Genomic DNA, 24,530 nt, shown 5'->3' with positions numbered 1-24,530 from the left:
ATGAAATACAATTCTAGCCGGAATATTTTCAAGCATTTGATGCATTCTGCAGAAGACGAAAAGGAGCTTAATAACATGCACACATTTGAAACATGACAAAGAAAATGTGTGCAGTTCCAAATATTTATAATGATATGGTTCAGACCAGGAGTTCTAAATCTATGTTTCTGCAAAGGTTTTAAACTTCAGTTCCCAGAAACACCTGCAAATATGGTTGATAGGTATTCTGACACTGAAATTTAAAATTTTTGCAAAACCAAAATTTGAGAAACACTGGATTTTTTGCATATGTAGAAGAGTTTACAATTTTTTTACAATAAATATGTGTGTGTGTCAGAGACAGAAAGATCTATAGTATGTAGTTGAAAAAAATGAGATCTTTTGACAAGACCAAATCTAATTGATTTGAGGGTTGTTGTATGTTTTCCAGGCTGTATTGCCATGTTCTAGAATACTTCTAGAACATGGCCATACAGCCCGGAAAACATACAACAACCCTGTGATCCCGGCCATGAAAGCCTTCGACAACTAATTGATTTGCCCATCTCAAACTCATCATCGCTATAAAATAAATAAGAGCAGTGAGTATAAAATTTCCCCATATCCATTTTTTAAAAAAATATATGGAAACATGAACATATAGGAGAAAGCATGGATTTTTGAAAATTCAAAGCTTACACAATTTCAGGCTTAAAACTTTAGCAGCACTTCCCTTATTTGTTTTAGGAATTCAAATCAACAGACAAGTTATTATTTTCCAGCCATAGAAATTAGATTTTCTTTAATAATTTCCCCAATATTTTTCAGATAGTGTGAAAATGTGTGCCAGGCAATTACAGATACTGCAAATGTCACTTACATAGTTGATAGATAAACATTTCTTTTTCTTAATCACTCCCTCCTGCCTCCCAAAAAGTTATCAATATTAAATCAGAATCAGCCTGGAATACTATGGCTATATTTGCATACAACACTAAATAAGGATTTTTAGTTCTTCAGACACTGATAGTACCCACTGCCCACTGATTCCAGTTTAATCACCCTTTTAACATGAGGTGGAATACTAAGTAGACATGCCTTATTTGGACATCTAAAGCTGAGATACTGACTATAATTTTATTCATGGTTTAGGAATTTTAGCATGTTTGGGAACAGAAAATCTGGATCCTAGGATCTGACAACATGGTAACCTACACATTCTTGGAGAGATCTACTATACTGAATATTTAGACTATTTTGGTACTGGGAGGATTTAGATTCACCACTTTTAAAACTAAACTGAAATAAAATGTATTATGAGAAAAATGTAACCACATTTTGTAACACAAATGTAAGACCATACTGTACACAACAAAATGTAATCCTCTAGGAATGTGGCAAACAATGTGAGGCCCTTTGGGAAGAACATTTCCATAATGTTTGGAGCACACTGGGCGCTCCCCTAGAGTCAAAACTTTTTTGCCATTAAAAAAAAAACATGCATTGCCTCACAATGACCCTAAATTCCCTGGAAAATGTATTTTCCAGGAGCAGGTTTGCCCCCCACCCCCACCCCCATGTCTTGTTGAGAAATCCAGTCAATTATCCTTCTCTTTCATATTATATATTGGAAGAAAGTGGAACAGTTCAATTAATTATCCCACTTCCCCACCACCTCAGTATTTTTCCTAACACTTCATTTTCCTGGAGTTTTATTATCATCAATGGGCTTGGATTCATTAATTCTTGCAATCCAAAGCATGCTGAGTTCCAGACACTTAAGGTGAACCAGAAGAACCTGGTTGCTTCATCACAAGAACCAGGATGGAGATCTTTCCCATGAACCCTCTAAACCTACTTCAGAACAATAAGAAACAGAGCATTGGAGTAAAAAGGGAAGAAGGAAAACATCCCATTGCTACAGCTGGTGTTCACTAGAACAATTTTGGATTTAGACTTTTGTTTGAGGTTAAAGAGAGTGATAAGGAGCTACCATTTACTACATCAAGTCAGTGATCCACTCAGACCAGTTCTATCTTTCTAGGTAACGGCAAATCACCAGTCACTCACAAAAAATGAAGGAGACTCACTACCTTGAAGTACTTAACCAGGAATACAAAAATCTAGGCTGGAGCTTGTTATGCACAGAACATGCTCTCTGTATGGAAAAACTATCCCAGGTATGCTACTGGCCTCACTTATTTGCATATCAGACATAAACTGTCATGGCTTCATTATGCATGTAGACACACACAAGCTGTTGATGTTGATATATACTAAATATTTTCAGCAGAGATGTTTATACATTTTTAACTATCTCTTGGTATGCTAATCCATATTCAAATTGCATGTTGCAGCTCTCCGATTACCCTTCTGGTTCATTATATTTACCTGTAAGTCACTGACAGACATTGTTTGCATTGCCATCTGGATTGCATACTGTGGTCTCTAGAATACAAGCCTCAAGCTAGGGGAAACTAACTACATCATGAAAGTGACAGGCACATTAAAAGCACATTGAATGTTACCCTACCCATGCTGACATGCACCTACAAAACAGCCAATCCATGTTTTCCATAAGATGCAGCAGCTCAAGGTTAAGTATCACTGTAAATAAACTGATAATAAAACAGGGCAAGAGATTAATAATAAATAGAGAAGGAGGAGAAAGAGAGGGTGATTGTGTATTATACCAAATATAAAGATGAGCAGTGGGAGGAACAGTAATTTCCTGTTTGTGATTACTTCAGAATTTGTGTAACAAAATAATAGTTTTTTGGTCTTGATGTGATCTTCCTGGGTTATGCAAGACGCATATCCACAGAGACTCTCAAAATTATACAGATGTAAAGACCAACAATGAAGGCGTAACATTTGCATATTTCGGATAATCTCAAAGTCGAGTTTACCAGTATGTTGTCAATCAACAGTACCCTATGCACAATAAACACATTCATACGGATGCTAGCCACATTAACAAAGCCATAGCCCTAGACAAGATGAAACTTACTTGCAATGTATTTAAACCAACAGATGTCTATATATTTCCAAAATATACATACAGTGTTCCCTCACTTATTGTGAGGGTTACGTTCCAAGACCACCCGCAATAAGTGAAAATCTGCGAAATAGGGGTGCTATTATTTTAATATTTAATATTTATTTATCCAATTGGTGCTTCTCCTCATGGAGAAGGGGGGGCAGGGCTGGGAGAGAGAGACTGATTCCTATGGAGAATGTTATACGTTTCCAGCATGGCCTGTCTGAAGCAGTGTCTGCCTGGCTGCCTCTTCCAGGCTCTTGCCGGCCACCCTCACTCTCTCTCTCTCTCTCACCCACCCTCCTTCGCTTACTGGCCAAGCGGAGCAGCGTTCCTTCTTCCCTGGCTGCAGGAGCAGAGACAGCCAGAGGAACATACCAGGCATGAAGCAATGGGGCAGCCCTGAGGAGAAGCAGCAATGGGGTAAATAAATAAATTCCCTGCCAAAGAGCGAGTCCACGATAAGTGAACCGCGAAGTAGCGAGGGAACACTGTACATTAATACAGTTCAGGAAGCACTTACATGAGCTTTCAAAAATAGGAAATACCAGCATAAATACCACTCCTATTTTCACACTTAATCACTGCCTTCAGGCAATGAAGAGCACCAAAACCATACTAAAAGGAGAAACTTTCAGAACCTCTGATTTTTAAAATTAATTAACAATTATAGACATTTGTGCAACCAATCCCTATTTCCATTCACTGTCATAAACCATGCTTTCCTCAAGTAACTATTGTGAAATGGCATTTATTATACACCGGTGTATCTAACCAACATTGCTCGGATGTCAGAGGAGCCCCTGCTTTCATTCCTTCTTTCCCTCCCTTCATGCCCTTCCCCCTTTCCTTTCTTTTCCTTCCTTGTTCCCTCATTTTTCTTTCTTCTTCCCCTCCCTCCCTCCTTCCCCCTTTCCTTCACTTCCTTCCTTCCTCCTTCCCTTTCTCCCTTCTCCAGCTCTGAGAAGGCCTCACAATATCTCCATGGCAACATGGTTCTCTTTGTGATTCTTTCCTTCCTTCCTCAATTCCCCTCATACACATGTCACCTTTCTTTCCCAGTGACATCACAGAGAGCCACTTTGCCTAGCAACAGCAATCTAGTGACATCACAAAGGGCCACTTAATTGCCACCTAACAACAGCCTTTATGGTATTGACAGACTGTTGAGGTTCAGCCAGGTGAAGATGAGAGGATTGGGGTTTCAGGGCCTGGGAGAGTGCTGGAACAGATGCAGATGAGGGGGAGGAAAAGTAGAGGATTTTAGAGCAAGGTGCAGTCTCTGAGATGGAGTATGAAAGTAGAATTGTTTTGGAATCCAACAGGCAGGGAGAGGACCTTTCACCCACAAGGGGTTTAGCAACACATTATAACATTACCTCATCCGAGGGAGCAGCTGGCTTAGACAGAGATACCAGGTGGCTTCTAAAGGGGGAGAGATTCAGGTGCAGGAAATTGGAAAGAATCTGCGAGAAAGAGGCAGAAGCAGGCCCCTCAAGCTCACAGAAATGTGTTCATATTTTGTAGTCCTTAAATCAGAGAGAGCTCCATTGGGATTTTAGCTCAAGCAACGTTGTTGTCCAAGTGAAGAACTCCTGTCTCGTTCGCAGTTCAGGCCTTAGTTCAAGACCCAAGATTCATGTCATGTTTTGATGCTGGTTTAATGAATATACCTTTGGATTCATGCTCATGTTTGCTCCTTGTTTTATGGATTGATTTTGGGATCCACGTTCATGTTCTAATCCTTGCTTCCTGGATTTATTCTCATGTTGGATTAGTACCTCATCTCACTAGAGATTTTCACCATATGCAACTGGAAACTGATGTCCTCACTGTGAAATAACATGTAGATCAAGAATAGGTATCTATGGTCACCTAGGGACCCACTGCCAAGACACTATACTTGGAAGGCAAGCAAACTCGGTTCCTATGATGATGATGAGGTAACTATTACAGGAAACCATATAATCAAACTGTTAATTAACATTCAATACATTGTCACATAATTTTAGTCTTATTTTTAATTCTACATTTTACTTGCTAAAATGAATGTTCAGACTCATAGCCTAAATGAAATTGCTTCAAATCTATTAAAGAACGCTGGAATTAACTCAATGTTCTTTTCTGTATATAGGTATCATCTGCATAGGCATTCCTTTACATGTACAAAACGGTGTCCTTTTAAAATGAATAAAAATGTGCTTGCAGATAGGAGAACACAAAACGCACAAAATTATCATACGAATATATTTGTTTCAAATGTATAAACATATGTAGTATTTCTTAACTTAATATCTGATGGTAAAAATGAAGATACCTGTTTGAAATAATAAAACCCTCTGGACTGTGGAAAAATGGAGTAAGTTAACTAATGGCTGATTGATTTCATTGACGGATTTACCAATTTAAGAATTTGACTGACCCAATCAATATTTAGTCGTTACAAAACAGAACATGCATGGTGTGATTGGCATCTCTGTCACTTTAGGCATACTGTATGAAACATAAATGCATAAAACACTAATTCTGAACTATTTCATATATCACAAACATTGATGATATTCAACATTTATTCATTTAAAATAAAGATCACACAGGTTTCAGATGTAACCTGCTGGTATAAAGAGCCACGAAGCAGACTGCATTCTTTTGTATTTATATCTGACAAACAACTGACTATGATTCTAAGAACAGTTCAGCTGCCATCCCTTTTGTGGATATTTATCTTATGCTATTCCCTTTTCTTGCTGATTTCACCAGTAGAGTCTGTTGCAGAGTCCCCAGGGGACTCTGACAGAGTCCCCAGGGTTATATGAATCAAAATCTATTCTGTCAGATTTCACTGCGTCCAACATGCAATGTAATTATCAGCAGCAATCAGCCAGCAGGGCAACATTTTTACACATGCTGCTATTTCTGAAATAAAGAACCTTCCTACAGAACCTTAAAAAAGTGGGCTATGCAACAAAGCCTAAAATATATTGTTTTTGTGCTATCACAACCCACTTAATAGAGTCAGGCTTCTCTGGTATAAAACTAAAATGTTGCCCACTAAAGAAAGAAAAACAAGGTCTTCCTCTGCATAATATACACTGAATGATATAAAATAGCATGTATAATGTTTAACAGCTGCACTTCTACTATACCATGTAAGAAGTGCATAGATCATACACAGTATAATGTAGAATATTTGTAAGCAACAGTACAGCATGGAACACTGAATGTATCACAGTTAATCATCAGATTGTATGAAACAGGCATGGTTTCCACTGCTTTCAACAATATGATTCAGACAGGCAGATATAGCAACAAGCGGTTTTCAAATGATGAAATTTAATAATATTTAACATGAGAAAATAAGCAGACAGTTTAATAATCTTTTAGGTTCTTTTACTAGTATAAGAAACATCATATGCACACTCAATTTACGGAGGAACGTACTGTAGACTTCTCATAGACCAGACCAAGGATCTCTAAACTAAGGCCAGCATGCCACATGTGGCTCTCCAAAGTCATTTACCTGGCTCCTGCCCTAATCTTTAGACTTAGAATTGCCTTAAGTCTAACACAACTTGAAGTCACACAACAATTCTAATTAGCTTGATTATCTCATCAGTCAAAAGCAGGCCCACACTTCCCACTGAAATACTAATAAGTTTATGTTGGTTAAAATTGTTCTTCATTTTAAATATTATATTGTTTCTTCTTACCTTGGAGGGCCACATCTGGCATGTTAGCCTTATATATATCACTATATATAATCACTTTGAATGCCATTTCCTGCTTCTTGGCAGGGGGTTGGACTGGATGGCCCATGAGGTCTCTTCCAACTCTACTATTCTATGATTCTATGACTACAAATGAAGCATGTTCAGTGTGAATAGGAATTTGTCCTTTTTTTTCAAACAATAGTCTGCCCCCCCCCCCCCAACAGTCTTAGAGACTTTGAATGACTTTCTGCTTAAAATATTTGAGGACCCAATTTCTAGAAAAAAAAATGCCATTAATGTTTTGATGTTAGGCATCAAATATCTTATATTCATCTTAGGAAGCAGCACCAAGGGGCAGCGACCCGTAAGAAATGAAATATCTTACACTGCACTACAATATAATTATCTGTTGAGGAATTCTATTGAGTTAGTAAGGTAAAAATGAAAAACCAGGAATAAAAAATGCTTTTAACTAAAAGATTTTTCAAGGAAACCACAAGTTTTCCAGCAGTTGACCATAGAATTGATTTTAATATTGAATGTAATGTTTTTAAATGTTTAATATGTATTAATTTTAATTCAATTTATTTTAAGCTTATGTTTTGTATGTGTATACGGGATTGAATAATTGCCATATGCAAGCCGCTTTGAATCCCCTTCAGGATAGAGAAAAGTGGGGTAAATGGGATAAATGTAAGACCTGCAATGTAAGACCTAGAGATTCCTAGAAAGGTGTTCTTTCTAGGAATTTCTATGTTCTCCAGCATGATAGTAAAAAATTGAGGTGACAATAGAGTCACACTGGGGAGCCAAGAGATTTCTAGAGAGTACATTTTAATCAAATCTAAGAATAATCAAATCTGCAAATGTCAAATAGGGAACTGTGGAGAAAATCATACTTTTCCATAGCTGCTGCAATACACTGCAGTATATGTTATATATTTTTATAACAGGTATTTATCTAACTATATAAAAGTACATATTTAATGTCGTTTAATCAAAATATTTAGAGAATAGGTTCTCTCTCGCTTTCTTTTACCAGCACTGTAATAAACTTTATGAAGATAGGGACAACAGGTCCTCAGCTGACTTTGGTATGATTAAGCAAAATGATGAATGAATAGGTGAATAATAATAATAATAATAATAATAATAATAAGAAGAAGAAGAAGAAGAAGAAGAAGAAGAAGAAGAAGAAGACTTTTTTATAACCCGCCCTCTCTCCTTGAAGGGACTCAGAGTGGTTATAGCAATTTTTTAAATTCTTTTCAAAAGCTCTTTCTCAAAGAAAACAATATTAAGTAATGTAAACAACTATATATAGAACTATAAATATAGAACTGTAATATTTTTAAATGTCTCATAAAACTGCTAAGTCACATTGCCAAATCCACAGCACTTCCCCTCTTAAAATCAATTAAATTATATTTACAATCCCAGAAAGAATAGTGGGGTTTCTAAAATGTCTTCTGCTCTCTCGACAAAGAACACAATTGAAAGGGAAATTAAAAAATTGAAAGAACACTAAGAAATATTTCATTTCTAAAAGTGCTAAATAATGTCTTGTATATTTCTGATCATTATTTATGCAAGAATGCTGGGCTTAGCTTTCACAAGAAAAAAACATCTAGTAAGTATATAAGGCTAAGAGGGACACTGACTAAACTCTGACTTATTCATGGTGTTGGGGAACGGCTAAAACTACTTACTGTATATACACATGTATAAATCAACTTCACAGGTAAGTGGGGGCAGCACTGGGGGCCAAAATTGTGGATTCTTATATGACCCATGGATAAGTCATTCCATGGAGAAGGGAAAGCACCAATGACAGCTGCCCATGGCTGCCACCATCATTTCCCCAATCAGGCCAGAAATGATGCCACACTGAAAAAAGTAGAAGCCAGTGCTTCTTTCAAGTTCTTCCAGGACAGACTAAGCTCTTGCCTTTTGCTACATTACTCAGAGAAGGGTATTATTCCTTTTTAATAAGAGTTAAGGTACAATATTCACACTAAGTTGACCCAGGTTTTTTTGGGTTGATTTTTTGACTAAAAAAATTAGACATATGCTTAAGTATATTAGGCACCAATTCCTTGGAGATCCAAATTAATGAAATATTACATCCCTATTCTGATCTAGTGCCTCATTATTGAATCTGGGCACAATGTGCCCTTGGTATCCACTGGGGTTGGGCTCCAGGCTGCCCCGTGAATTCCAAAATCCATGAAAGCTAAAGTCAAATGACATACTGTGGTATAGTAAAAAGAATGGTGGCATTTATATAAAATCAATGGATCCAGAACCCATGGATACCAAGAGCCAACTTTATTCCAAAACATTTTGATAATTTTATAAAATAGAGAAATTTTGGGGAAAATTTTCAGTTTTAACTACAGGATAGCCTTAGTGTGAATCATCTGCAGGATTTACCCAATATCATTACCTGAGACTTTACTGCCTTCTTCACAGCTTTAGTATTCTTGATGATTTGACATGATACAATCACTACTGTCTCATTGTTTTGCAAAACATCTGTTGCTAAGTATAAAATGTTCCCTGATCTTTTAAAAAGATCCGATATTATTTTTGCAAATAACTATGTCATTTTTCTCTTCCTCTAATAACTCAAAGTTTGACCATACAAACTAAGGGGAAAAACACAGGCAAGAGAGAGAGAGAGAATGATCAAATAGTTATATTATATCTTTCTACAAAGTTCCATATAACTAAATCAGTAGTTCTCAACCTGTGAGTCTGCAACCTGTGGCCTAGGTCTGTAATGATGATCTAGCATAGTGGTTCTCAATCTGTGAGTCCCCAGGTATTTTAGCCTACAATTCCCAGAAATCCCAGCCAGTTTACCAGTTCTTACGATTTCTAGAGGTTGAAGGCCAAAATACCCGAGGACTCACAAATTGAGAACCACTATCATCATTGCAGACCTAGGCCACAGGTTGCAGACCCACAGGTTGAGAACTACTGGTTTAGGTATATTTTCTGCTGCCCTGCAGACTAGGACACGGAACAATGGCTTCAAACTACAGGAAAGGAGATTCCACCTGAACATCAGGAAGAACTTCCTCACTGTGAGGGCTGTTCGGCAGTGGAACTCTCTCCCCCGGGCCGTGGTGGAGGCTCCTTCTTTGGAGGCTTTTAAGCAGAGGCTGGATGGCCATCTGTCGGGGGTGCTTTGAATGCGATTTCCTGCTTCTTAGCGGGGGGTTGGACTAGATGGCCCTTGAGGTCTCTTCCAACTCTACTATTCTATGATTCTATGATTCTATGATTCTATGAACTTTGTAGAAAGCTATAATATAACTATCTGATCATTCTCTCTCTCTCTCTCTCTCTCTCTCTCTCTCTCTCTCTATCTATCTATCTATCTATCTATCTCTATCTCCCGCCTGTGTTTTTTCCCCTTAGTTTGTATGGTCAAACTTTGAGTTATTAGAGGAAGAGAAAAATGACATAGTTATTTGCAAAAATAATATCGGATCTTTTTAAAAGATCAGGGAACATTTTTTACTTAGCAACAGATGTTTTGCAAAACAATGAGACAGTAGTCTGTCTCATTCCATCCATACCTTAGTCCCAACTAGAAATAGTCCCAACTAGAAACAGTCCCAACTAGAAATAGTCCCAACTAGAAATAACTCATTAAATCAATCATTAGTTGGTAAGTTAATATTTATGTATGTTGGGTTGTTTAAATGGGTTTGGAATAACAATTGAATTTGAGGGAAAATGTAGTGCAGTGAACACTGAATTTATTCAAAAAGAACACACAACAAAAATCTAAAATTTTACATTAAAGGTGAAAACAGATATACCTTTTGAAGATGAGACATATATAGATATCAATATTTTTGTTACTTAAATTATGATATACTAAGCAAAGTTATACAATAATGGAATAAACGATATCTTTCTTCAGATATTAGGTGAAAAGAGTACAACAAATATAGACAATTTATTCCTCCCCTTCAGCAAGACACTGGGTTAACTGGAATTACTATTGTTTATTAAAAACTAGGAAAAATTATTTATGAATTGAAGTACAGCCCATGAGCAATGTAAAAAAAAGAGTTACTCTTTAAATGTCATTAATTTACTCCACTTTTCTACTGGAAAAAGTAAATCATAAACATGAAATTAAGAAGTGAACAGTTTTTATCACAGCAAGTGAATTTTAAATCATACTGAAATGCAATCATATTTAAAGTATTTTCACAGCTGGGAACCATGTCAAAGGAATCTTACCATATCATAGTAATTTCATAATACTGATGGATAGAAGCATGAAAACTGCTCACAAAATAAAATGTTAAAATATAAATAAACCAGGTTACTCTCAAAATAGAACTTTCTCCTACAAAGTGTATATTTTTCCAGTTGTAATTTTTCATAACTTTGCATCAAATGGAAATTCCGCTTTAATTGTCACAGGTCAGATCCTATTTCTAGCTGCATAAGAAATAGAAAGTAACATGCACATTGATGCTTCTGACATGGTCTCCAGCTGTTAACGTGTTTCATCCAACAACAAGCAACCTATAGGTTTTGATGTCCTTCACCACTGTTTGTTAAAGCTACCTCCTTTCATTGACAAAGGAAGTATGAGGAATACAAAAACTATGTGGGATTGTTCCTTTTTATTTGAGAGGGAGAACCTATCTTTGGGAAGGGAAAGAATCTTAATAGGAAAAAGGAAGATTTTCCAATGTAAAGGAAAATATTTCACTGAATTAAACATTCGAGTGAATCCTCTAACTCTGAATTTCCTGTTTCTTATTTCACATTCAAGGAAACTAGAGATACTAGCCATAAACTCCGATTTGGTCCAGAAATCTCTTCTGGACATTCACAGAATATTTAGGGAGTTTTGACCCATAATGTGGGGTACAATCGGGTTAACCCATTTTTAACCCTTGCTAACAGAAGTTGGGGGAATGCTCCAGAGTTTCCCCGAAACTCCAGAGCAGCCTCGCACTTCAGGGCTGGTGTGAGCAGATGGACCAGCTCTAATTCAAACAGGTTCAGCTGTCCTGATGGGCCAGTGGCAACACCGCCTTTCCCTGAGCTCTATGGCACAGGTTAAAAGGGGTGGAATTTAACTGGGCTGTCCTTTGTCACCATGGCAATTAGCCAGAGAGCTCCTAGCTGTCACAAGGCACTTTCACTGACATTAGCAAAGGTGCCCATTGACAGGAGCTTTCTGGAGCCCCATGGCCAGCTGCTATGGTGACAAATCACAGCACAAGTAAGGATCAAATCAGGTTCTGCTTGACTGGCTGGTCTGGATTCTGCTCTCATCACTTCTGTGGTTTGAGAGCAGAGTGATTAAACAGCTCCGCTGAATCCGGGACTGGTCCAAAGCAGCAATCCTCTGGTCCAGCATTGGATTTAGGTGACTGTGTAGATGAGCCCACAGACAAAAGGGGGGGGGTGTTGCAACTGAAATACTTCCAGAGAGATCTCCTAAAATTTGAAAATAGCCTTTTCTCCCTATTGTTTTTCTTATGTCCCAAATATTGAAACAACTGGAGCGAAATTGAGCAGGGGAAAACAGAGATGAGTAGAAATCCATTCTGCCAGAAATGCCTCTTCAAGCTAGTAGACGGGCATAATTGGAAAAGCACCTAAGAAAACTGACCTGTGTGGCACCAGACTTTTCAATCAAAGAAACAACAATTTATATTGTGTATTACTATGAAATTAGTTGCTATTGGCCAACTGTCCTCTATAATAGCCATTAACTCTTTTGAATATATTGGATCCATGATGCCCAAAAGTTACTAGTAAGAAATGAAACCTCAATGTTTATGCCACAAGGATGAAGTACTTGTTCATTAAGTCTTATGTCAAATTTGAAATGTTATGCTTTAAAAGGGCAAGCCCCTCATGTGAATCTGTACGTGAATATATAAGACTAGAAAACAATGTGTGTTAGCTGCTTCCTAGAACTCTCTAGACTAGCGATTCTTAAAGTGTGCTCCACAGAGCCTTGCTATTTCCCTCCCACTGCTCAGGGGGGACTTTGTGCTTTTCCTGCATGGCAGAAGACGGTTGAACTGGAGGGCCCCCAAGGTCTTCCACTGAAATACTATTAAGTTTATGTTAAAATTGCTCTTCATTTTGAATATTGCATTGTCTTTCTTTCTTTCTTTCCTTTTTTTTTGCAGTACAAACAAGGTATTTATTTATTTATTTATTACATCATTTCTACCCAGCCCTTCTCACCCATCAGGGGTCTCAGGTCGGCTATGTGTAGGGTATGCACAGGAATTTGTTCATTTTTTTCAATTAGTTCACATAAGCATTATCCATCAAAATGTTTGCACATGCCTGATATATAAACATTATATAGAATATGATATATAAACATTTATTGGGGCTCCAAGAGAAACTTTTGCTTTAATAAGGGCTCCGTGGCTGAAAAAGTTTGAGAACCCCTGCTTTAGACACTTTCTACAATTGAAATCAGCAAACCAAAAGAAGCAGGGTGAATTTATGTAACCCAAAATAATTTAAATCATTGAATTGACAAGAAAGAAGCCTGATTTAAACTACTGATATACCATAAATCAAATATCCTGTTTTGAAATTCCCATCTTTGAATTTCATTTACATGCAGGTACAGTAGAGTCTCACTTATCCAAGCTAAACAGGCCGGCAGAAGCTTGGATAAGCGAATATCTTGGATAATAAGGAGGGAATAAGGAAAAGCCTATTAAACATCAAATTAGGTTATGATTTTACAAATTAAGCACCAAAACATCATGTTATACAACAAATTTGACAGAAGAAGTAGTTCAATAGGCAGGAATGTTATGTTGTAATTACTGTAATTACGAAATTAGCACCAAAATATCACAATATATTGAAAACATTAACTACAAAAATGGCTTGGATAATCCAGAACCTTGGATAAGTGAGGCCTGGATAAGTGAGGCTCTACTGTAATTCAATTTTCAGTAAAGATGTGCTATAAAGGGACGAGAATGGTTAAGCCAACAAACAAAATTGGCATTCAGGGCTAAATCGTGATTTTACAATGAAAGGGCAAGGGGGGAAAAACCATTCAAGTTAATTGGCTGAATATAAACAATGACATTAGTTCTCTGGAATTATTATGGGGAAAAGGTGTATCCACTGAAGCTTTCTCACCAATTCTTGTGTTCACAAAACAAGCCAAATTTTTCAAAATCCAATTATTATAGGGACAGAAAGTGAGGTGAAATCTTCTGAACAGGGGCACAGGCAGCAAAACAAAAATCACAGTGGTGTTAACCCTGCCCCATTCTATCCAAAGCTAATATATAAATATTTGGCAGGAGTTACACTTAAAATGTATCTGTTCTGACTTAAAAACAAATTCAACTTTAGAACAAACCTACAGACTCTATATTGTTCGTAACTTGCGGACTGCCTGTACTAAGTCTTCCCCCAAATGTTGTTTGGGTCCTCGGCTGTTAAAAAGTCTAACCTTTGTAAGTATCATAAAATCTAAAACAGTCGTATTCAAATTGGTGGTCCTAGACTGGAACTAGTTCCCAAGCCATTGGCTGCTGGAGAGTTGGAAGGAAGGAAGGAAGGAAGGAAGGAAGGAAGGAAGGAAGGAAGGAAGGAAGGAAGGAAGGAAGGAAGGAAGGAAGGAAGGGAAAAACCTTATCCAATGGGTACTAATAAAGTGTGAGTCCCTGACGCCTTAGGATACGTTATTGCCAGTCCCCTTAAAAAATTGTGGTCTAGACAAGGACTTCTTAAACCATTCCACTCGGGATCCATTTTGGCCTGAGTAATTATTATGTGACCCATGATGTATAAGTACATAAAATAGGTACAAAAATCAAACATTTAATGATAGCAAATCAGCATTTACAAGGCTTATTAAACAGGATGATTTTTCTTTTTATGAAGTACAGCTGAAGCATCTTTTGAAAAGCCACTGTAAACACTGTATGTTGTTGCTAACAGATTTGTGTAAATACTGCACAACAGATTTGTATAAATATCTAAAACAGCCACTAGGTGGCATTCACAAAGCTTTTACTGTTGCCAAATTTTTCAGGACCTCAATACTGAGCTGAGAGAAGCCCTTTTGGGGTCAGAGCAAGCAGTTTTAGAAGCAACTAGCTTTGCCCGGCCGCTTTCTACTTTGCAAAATCCTTGGTTGGCAAGGCTGATTAGCAATTAATAGTCTCAGTGTGGCAGGTATGAATGCTGCAATTAGCCACCTTGATTAGCATTTAATGGCCTTGCAACTTCAAAGCCTGTTTGCTTCCTGCCTGGGAGAATCCTTTGTTGGGAAGTGCTAGCTGACCCTGATTGTTTCCTTTCTGGAATTCCCTATTTCCCTGCTTTCAGAGTGTTGCTCTTTATTTACTGTCCTGGTTTTAGAGATTATATTCTTCTGTATTATTATACCACAGTAAATATTTCATATTACAGTAGAGTCTCACTTATCCAACATTCGCTTATCCAATGTTCTGGATTATCCAATGCAGTCGGCCTTTTAGAAGTAGTCAATGTTACTGTAGTCAATGTTTTCAATACATTGTGATGTTTTGGTGCTAAATTCGTAAATACAGTAATTACTGCATAGCATTACTACTTTTTCAGCATTACTACATAGCTACTTTTTCTGTCAAATTTGTTGTATAACATGATGTTTTGGTGCTTAATTTGTAAAATCATAACATAATTTGACGTTCAATAGACTTTTCCTTAATCCCCTATTATCCAACATATTCGCTTATCCAACGTTCTGCCGGGGTGTTTATGTTGGATAAGTGAGACTCTACTGTATATTTATAATCTTATATTTTCTGCTTAGAACTGGATTATATGAGGCTCCTTCTACAAAGCTGTATAAAATGCACACTGAAGTGGATTATATGGCAGTGTGGACTCAAGACAATCCAGTTCAAAGTAGATAATATATAAATGGGTAATACAGCTGTGTGGAAGGGCCTTGAGTCTACACTGCCATATGATCCAGTTCAAATCAGATAATCTGTATTTTATAGGCAGTGTGGAAGAGGCCTGATTGAAGAGGCCCTGGGCGCCATTAAATGGCTGAGTAGATTGCTAGGAGACAAAGTGGGCAGAGCTTAGCCTTCTAACTGGCAGCAATAGGAAAGAAACAGTTGTTCCTCTCCCTCTAATTAGGACTTTATTTTTTCTTGTTTTTTTTATGTAAAACACAGTCCGGATGACCATGTCTTTTGTGGCCAAATTTGGTGTGTTTTGGTTGTGTACTTTTGTTGTTTATGTTAAGGGAAAAACTATCAGAACATTATTATATACAGTAGAGTCTCACTTATCCAACATAAACAGGCTGGCAGAACGTTGGATAAGCGAATATGTTGGATAATAAGGAGGCATTAAAGAAAAGCCTATTAAACATCAAATTAGGTTATGACTTTACAAATCAAGCACCAAAACATCATGTTATACAACAAATTTGACAGAAAAAGTAGTTCAATATGCAGTAATGCTATGCAGTAATTACTGTATTTACGAATTTAGCACCAAAATATCATGATGTATTGAAAACATTAACTACAAAAATTGGATAATCCAGAACATTGGATAAGCGAGTGTTGGATAAGTGAGACTCTACTGTATATAGATTTATAATATTGCATTATCTGCTTAGACCTGGAGTATATGAGGCCTCTTCTACACAGCTCTGTAAAATCCACACTGAAGTGGGTTATATGGCAGTGTGTACTCAAAATATTCCAGTGTAAAGTTGATGTTGTGGATGAAATGCCTTGGCATTCTGGGTTATTTAGCTGTATGGAAGGGCCTAGAGTTTATGCTGCCATATTTTCCTGTTAAAATGTGATAATCTCTATTTTATAGGAAATGTGGGAGAGGCTTATATGATACTGTAGTGACGGTAGTGTTTGTTTTGTGTGTATATTTTATCTGTAATCACCAGACATGGGCAAACTTGAGTCCTCTCGGTGTTTTGCACTACAATTCCCACAATTGCTAGGGCAGCTTGATCAGCACTTTCTCATAATGTGTTGCTGTGGTGTAGTCAATTGATCACCTTGATGAGGATGTAATGGCCTTGTAGCTATATAGCCTGGCTGATTCCTACCTGGGGGTATCGTTTGTTAGTAGGTGTTAGTTGACCCTGATTGTTTCCTGTGTGGAATTTCCCTGTGTTCAAACTGTTGTTCTTTATGCAATGTCCTGGTTTTAAACATTTTTAATACTGGGACCCAGGTTTTGTTCATTTGCAATTGTTTGTTGGGAGATGTTAGTTGGCCCTGTAAGTTGTAATAGTGGGAGCAAGGTTTTGTTGTTTTTCAATGGATTTTCCTTGCTAGGAACCAGACAGGCAAGTGTCATTTGTATACTTGTAGAATACAGTTTTTCCAGTGTGGGAGAAAGAACTCTTGTCTGTTGGAGGCAAGAATAAATGCTGCAATTAGTCACCTTGATTAGCATTTAATGAGCTTGTAGCATGATAGCCTGGCTGCTTCCTGGCTGGGGGAATTCTGTGTTGGAGGGTGTTAGCTGGCCCTGTGTGTGTCCTGTTTGGAATTTCCCTGTTTTCTTAATGTTGGAAGTAGTTTCCCTGATTAGTATGTATTGTCCTTGTTGATTATAAGACGGTAGGGGCTTGAGCCATCTTGTTGGATTCTCCAGGTGTTTTGGACTTCAACTCCCATAATCCCAAGTAGCCAGTTTGGGATTGTAGGAGTTGAATTCCAAATGGGAGCCCATTTTGTCAGAGAAGCACTTGAGGCGAAACTGAAGTAATGGCGCCATTTGGTATTGTCTCCCGGCTCTTACGTCTTCCCTCCCTCCTCCCGCCAGCGTGTGCGCTCTGGCCTTTTCGGACGGGTCTGGCCAGAGGGAGGGCGGGGGGGAGGGTGGAAGAGCCGCAGAAGGGGGAGGGGCCCCATTTTGTCTGAGAAGTGCTTGATTTAAGTTAAACAGACAGACCTGCAGGCCTTGGGAGAACGGCTGAAAAGGAAAGTGAGGCGAAATGACGTAATGCCGCCGTTTGGTAGTCCCTTCTGGCTCTTCCGTCCTGCCTACCTCCTCCCGCCAGCATGCGCCCTCTGGCCTTTTTGGATGGGTCTGGCCGGAGGGAGGGCAGGAGGGAGGGTGGAAGAGCCACAGAAGGGGGAGGGGGGTCCATTTTGTCAAAGTAGTCCCTGACTGAAGTAAAAGAAAAATGGTGTAAAAACTTGGAAACACGGAAAGCTTCCCTGTGCCCTTTTCTCCTCTGCCTCCTCCTCCTCCACATTGTGGAGGACTTGCCTGATGTGCTTGAGTTGGCCTGTTTCAAGTGGGGCGTGAAGCAATGCCGTCTCCCCTGTCAATGTCCTCCTTCCTCGCGTTCCGTAAGCCGCCAGCCCTGGACAGTGCAGTAACAGTTTTAACTGTTAGGTTGGGCTCCACACGCTGGTGCGTGAGCCTGTCAGTGATGTAGCTATTCCAAGGGTGGGGGCTGCTCCGCGTGTGCGCAAAGAGCAGTATTTTGTTTTTGGGGTTTTTTTTTAGTAATTTCCAAATTGGTTTTTTTTAATGTCTAAACGCAGTCCGGATGATCATGTCTTTTGTGGCCAAGTTTCGTGTGTTTTGGTTGTTTATTTTTGTTGTTTACTTTAAAGCAGAAACTAACAGAACATTTTTAACATGGTCTAAAGATGGTTTAGACCATGTTAATGAAGGGAAAATATAAATAAAAGTACAACTTGTCTGAAAAAGATTTTTGTATGGTGTACTCAATGCTCTTTGGGTTTGATATAGGGTCAAATCACAGAATCATAGAGTAATAAAAGTTGGAAGAGACCACATGGGCCATCTAGTCCAACCCCCTGCCATGGAGGAAAAGTATCCTTGATAGATGGCCATCCAGCCTCAGTTTCAAACTTTCCAAGGAAGGAGCTTCCATGACATTACGGGGCAGAGAGTTCCACTGTTGAACACCTCTTACAGTCAGGAAGTTCTTCGTATTGTTCAGGTGGAATCTTCATTCCTGTAATTTGAACCCATTGCTCTGAGTCCTAGTTTCAAGGGCATCAGAAAACAAGTCTGATCCCTCTTCCTTATGACACCCTTTCACATATTTATACATGGCTATCATGTCTCCTCCCAAACAACATGATATCATGATTAAATAGGTAAGTGTTAGGCTTGATCGATCCATGAAAAATTTGATTCTAAACTCGTTTCAAAACTAGAGGGGGCATTTTTTCGTTTTTGTTGCTAATAACGAATTTGGCCCCCAAAATTTTTCGAAATTAACGAAAATTCGTTATTTTCAAAATTAATTCGTTAATGGCGGACGCGCATGCGCGGTGGCCCAAAAACAGCCCGAAGGGGGGGGACTTAGGGGGCTCTCCCGCCCTCATTTTTTGAGTGATCTTCTTCAAACAGTGGTAGAACACATTTAACACTGATAGCTCACCAAAATGTGGAACGTTTCCCTTATCCTCTGATTTTTGGCAAATTTTCATAGCTTTTATAATAAACCATTTTTTAATAATTGCAGAAATCTGTTCCTGGTTTGAAAGTCTTATTTCCTGTTAAATTGGGTTGTCTTTACTGTGAAAGTCATTGCTCTACTTCAGAAACTTTGTTTTTGTGGCTGAAACTTTGTTAAATTGGTGTAGTCCCCGGCTGAGACACAAGCAGCCCCGCTTGTGTTTGAGACTGGGGAAGGGACAAAGGCACCCCCCCCTTCTTTCCCCAAAAGGAGTTGTATTTTGTACAGGGAAGTATGGGATATGCAACTCTTTCCCAAACTTGGCTTAGGATTATCAGGAAGCGTCCCCGGCTGAGACACAAGCAGCCCCGCTTGTGTTTGAGAGCGGTGAAGGGACAAAGGCACCCCAACTTCTTTCCCCAAAAGGAGTTGTATTTTGTACAGGGAAGTATGGGATATGCAACTCTTTCCCAAACTTGGCTTAGGATTATCAGAAAGCGTCCCTGGCTGAGACACAAGCAGCCCCGCTTGTGTTTGAGAGCAGTGAAGGGACAAAGGCACCCCCTCTTCTTTCCCCAAAAGGAGTTGTATTTTGTACAGGGAAGTATGGGATATGCAACTCTTTCCCAAACTTGGCTTAGGATTATCAGGAAGCGTCCCTGGCTCGGATCCCTTGTTTCCAAAAACACTTTTGCGTGGAAAAAAGAAAGGAGAAAGCCCACCCCGCCCGCAAGAAGAAAAATGGCGCAGTAGAAAAATTGCTGCGCCAGGAAAAAAACACCCACAGGACAGCCCTTTGCAAAAACAAAAGAAAAAGAAAGACCCAACTAACACACACCACCCAAACTCAGCCAGCCACCCCACCTTTTCTCCCGGTCTTCACACAGCCATGCTGTGACGCAGCAATCTTTCCTGCCTGCCAGTGCCTGCACCAAAATCTCCCTTCCACCCTCTCCAAAATTCCCAGTGCGACTGAGCCACGAGGCGTGTGCACGCTCAGGACGTCCTACCAGCCCCTCCCCCTGGTTAAACGTGCTCTCTGATTGGCTACAAGGTGCAAACAACACGCTAGATTGCCCCAGTGGACTTAAACAAGTTTGGATGATTTGCCAAAGCATTTTTTAAAAACGAAAAAAAAGGCGCCATAACGGAAAACGGCCAATCGCGGTTCGAAACCGCGATATCCAGGCGTGTGGACAACCAAGGTTCGATATTGCTTCAAAACAAACGAAAATAACGAATCAATAACGGTAAACGGGGAAAACGAATTATTTGAGCAAGCCTAGTAAGTGTATTAAAGTAGAAATTTAAAAATACTTGCATATTTTCTTTATTCTCAATGAAAAATATCAAGTCATTCCCAAAGAGAAAATAGTCAACTGCCATGAGATTTTTTGTCTTTAAGAAAAATACACTGCCCAAAATATTTTTTAAAGTGAAACAACTCTTTTCAATGAAAACTATTTATTTTGTACCAGGTACACTATTTATGTGCAAAATATTGTTATGCAAAAAGAAGTTCAATTTTTTTTCTCTAGAGATCTGAAATGCAAACTAGCACCAAAATGTAGAAAACCTACCTGTGCGGCAGATAGAAAACATCAGACATCATTATTCTTGCCCAAAAAAAAATGAACAAGTGAAAACATACATCCCTAATATCAGTATTTAACCTCAATTCATGGAAGAAACTATTGGTACACCTGTAAGATTATTCTAAATGTCTAAATCAGATTCTGCCTATTCCAACTCGTTACCACAATCACACAATCACAGTTTTCCTCTGTTGGCAACTTTAGACCATGACAACCAAGGCTATGAAAATGACCAAGGAACAACTTAAGAACCTAGTTAAGAGTGAACAGGCTGGTACAAGAAAAAGACAACTGTACATCTTGTCAATGAAGCTGCCTTGACACATTGAAAAGAATCTCTGTAAAGATTTCAATTTAAGTCAGGAATTTATTTATAAAGCTTTCTCGTATTCTTTATTATCAAAGGCTAATAATCATAGATCTATTATATTCTAATAGATAAAATAGATTATTTAACTTAAATATATCTTCTTGCTGGAATTTAATTACATTTCTTGCTTTCATCTACATCAGATCTCATTCATGAAGACCTTACTCCATAATCAATTTATTTTCTTCTATGCCTTGTTGTACTAGTTAAAATTATAAAGGGCTGGAAACTTAATACTGTCACAATATAGAACTAGAAGCATTTCAGGAAAAAGAACCAATACTCCAAAACCTAAGGATTAAACAACAAACCAACAAATGGCTTTCAACCAGAAATGTTCAAAGAATGACAGACAACAACAACAGAAAAATACATAGCCACAAAACAGAAAGCAATTTAGTTTTGTCTGGGTAGTTTAAAGTGTGAGTCCCTGGCACCTTGGCAAAAGATATTGACAGTCCCCTATATCAGACAGTCTAAAAAATTGTGACCTAGGTCTGCAATGATGATCTAGCATAGTGGTTCTCAATCTGTGAGTCCCCAGGTATTTTGGCCTACAATTCCCAGAAATCCCAGCCAGTTTACCAGCTGTTAGGATTTCTGGGAGTTGAAGGACAAAACATCTAGGGACCCACAGGTTGAGAACCACTGATCTATCAGCATCAAGCTTCTGAATTTACAGTGGTCAGTGATTATTACATACCACTAACATATTATATAAATCTTAAAACTGTACCATAACGCATATAAGAAAAAGTACAATGCTCCCCCCCCCCCCGGCATTCTCTAGGGTAAGGGGCTCGGAACCTGAGCAAATACCTTTTTAAAACTTAGAGAACACCTTTCTGGTAATTTCTCAATCCACTGCCAGAAGTTGGCAATAGGTTCGTGCTGGAGGATCTAGATCACACATGTCAAACCAAGTTCCTTGGACTGAATCCAGCCCGCCACATCATTTTATATGGCACATGAGGCTTTCAATGCCAGAGTAACATAGTTACATTTAAACAGTCTTGCAATTACAAATGACCCTTTGAAGGCCACCATAAGCCTGATGTGACCCACAGTGAAAATAAGTTTGACATCTCTGATCTAGAGATTCCTAGAGAGAACACATCAGTTCAAAACCATGAATAATCAAATCCACAAAGTCAAATCAGCAAATGTGGAGGACTGACTGTACAACATAGATAAGATAGTATGGGAATCTAACAATGATTATTTAAAAAATCTTATTGTACTATTAAAATATATTATAGGTATATTACCTATTCTCATTCTCATCTTAATTTTGTATTTTGACAGCAGTCAACCAGATATGGGGAACGCAGCATTGATAGCTGCCAATTACAGGCTACTGCACTGGGATCTGAAAGGGAGTTTTGCGTGCATTTCCCCATGACTAGATATCATCTTATTTCCCACATGCATCAGCCTGTTGAACATCTGGTGAAATAGATTCACACACATAAACCCATTTCTAAATACAAACTGCAGTAACTGGATTTAGATGACTGTTTGATGTATGCCTGTATGAAAGAAAAGAATATCAAACCTCTAGCATAATAGCATAAAAATGCTATAAAGATATTAAAATCCAAACTATATTTCATTTTCTTGCCAAGGCTAATATCAGTCTATAATGGTTTCCTCCAATACACTTATAATGTTCTTTAGTCACTAACACATTCAGATACTGTTAGGCAAGGGACAAAGGCAAATGACTGAAAAAGCAAAAGGACTCAACTTCAATTTAACTGTCCTGTAAGGTACATACTAATTAGCTTCAAAGCTATGAAATCTTAGCTAGCATGTTAAGTCTGCTACATGACAGTATAATTTGCCTTCTTAAAGGATTATGCAAATTACAACTCATCATTCCATTACACGACTGAAAAAAGTGACAGCTAATTTATACATAACACACCTTTCAAATCCCTAAGATGTGAAGCACCTGTGCAATATACTTTGCCTAGGTTTTCATGGGTTTAAGTACTTGTTTACTGCAATATACAGAAGCATACCTAAGAGATTTAATAAAGTCCTAGAGGTTTATTTATTTCCCTTTTAACTTCAAGAGCACAATTCCCAAGTATGAAAACAACATATATCTGTCCCCAATTTCAAAGGTATTTCATTCAATCAGAATTGTAAGTTTTCAATGCACGTTTAACTTCTGAATAGCGGGACAGAACTAATGCACGAGCCAGAAGAAAGACTCACACAGATTTCAACATACTTCTGGTAGGTAGATTCACAGTAGATTCCGTCATATCTGTAGATTTTCCTACATTCTGATTGGTTGGGCAGAGGATGCTGGACAGTTATTCTGTAGAGGTATCAAAAACAGATATACATGACTAGAGATTCTCTACAGTCAACTGTAATGCAGGACAATTAGTATTTTAAAAGGCACTGTTATTATATATTACATCTATCTCATCTTATTGCATTGCAGTATAGAGGATAAATTCCACTTCTGGAATGCAGCACATTTTTTTTTCTCAAAATGGAAAAAAACGGGATTCACAAAAGAACCCTAATTAAATGTTAACAACCATGTGTGTGAGAGTATATGTATAAAATAAGAACAATATAACACTTAGCTAGTACAACCAAATATCTGTTGCTGTCATCATGTTTGAGTTGCATCTACAAAGATTCTGATTGATTAAGACCTCAAAAATTCCACAACTAGCATTCTACTATCTTTTCTATTATTACTAAAATGAAAGTATAAACCTTCATCCTCAATTCTAGAATATAACTCTGGATTCTACAATTAGTCATTACATTAAATATTGCTTTTGTTTTAAAATACAGAATATGAAAATTGCACTTAACGATTCAATTTATACTTTCTTGACTAAATTCACATTAGTATTATTGTCCCCTCTTGCAAAAAATGAACCTCCAGTTTGAGTAATTTGTTTTCTTTTCTTTTCTATAAGCTTAAAAGGTAAAGGTAAAGGTTTCCCCTGACGTTAAGTCCAGTCATGTCTGACTCTGGGGGTTGGTGCTCATCTCCATTTCTAAGCCGAAGAGCCGGCATTGTCCGTACACATCTCCAAGGTCATGTGGCTGGCATGACTGCATGGAGCACCGTTAATAAGCTTATAAAGCAGTAATCTGCCTTGAAAAGTGACTAGTACTAAAGTATGCAACCACCTGTTTCCTTAAGTTTTTGGTTCTAATATTTATCTAACAGTGTTTTTGAATAGTTGAATATCAATGTTTCTTGATAGTTTTTTTGTACATTATTGAGAAATTATATCCTATATTTCTTTGCAATTGTCACCTGATATATTGTAGATGCTGCACTATTATGAAAATTGAAAGTATTGTACATTTATTAGAATATTCTAATACTCTA

General features: G+C 38.0%; 1 protein-coding gene across 19 annotated transcripts in view; it reads right to left on the bottom strand.

Annotated features, from left to right (window-relative positions):
- Nucleotides 1-24,530, bottom strand: part of npas3 (neuronal PAS domain protein 3) — an 835,855-nt gene that overhangs the window by 696,528 nt on the left and 114,797 nt on the right. For 9 of the 19 annotated variants that reach the window (XM_062967540.1, XM_062967559.1, XM_062967548.1 and 6 more), the window contains exon 2: nt 23,397-23,486. The exons of 8 other annotated variants lie outside the window; for them this stretch is intronic. In XM_062967540.1, the coding sequence (XP_062823610.1) occupies nt 23,397-23,486 (90 nt within the window). Of the gene's footprint in view, nt 1-23,380; nt 23,487-24,530 lie in introns of all 19 variants that reach the window. 2 more of the 19 variants (XM_062967638.1, XM_062967628.1) reach the window with 1 other exon arrangement.

This window comes from Anolis carolinensis, chromosome 1 (genome assembly GCF_035594765.1).
Source record: "Anolis carolinensis isolate JA03-04 chromosome 1, rAnoCar3.1.pri, whole genome shotgun sequence".
NCBI classification, from domain to species: Eukaryota; Metazoa; Chordata; class Lepidosauria; order Squamata; family Dactyloidae; genus Anolis; species Anolis carolinensis.
Note: the sequence above shows the minus strand (reverse complement) of the source record. Positions and strands in the feature narration are given on the sequence as shown.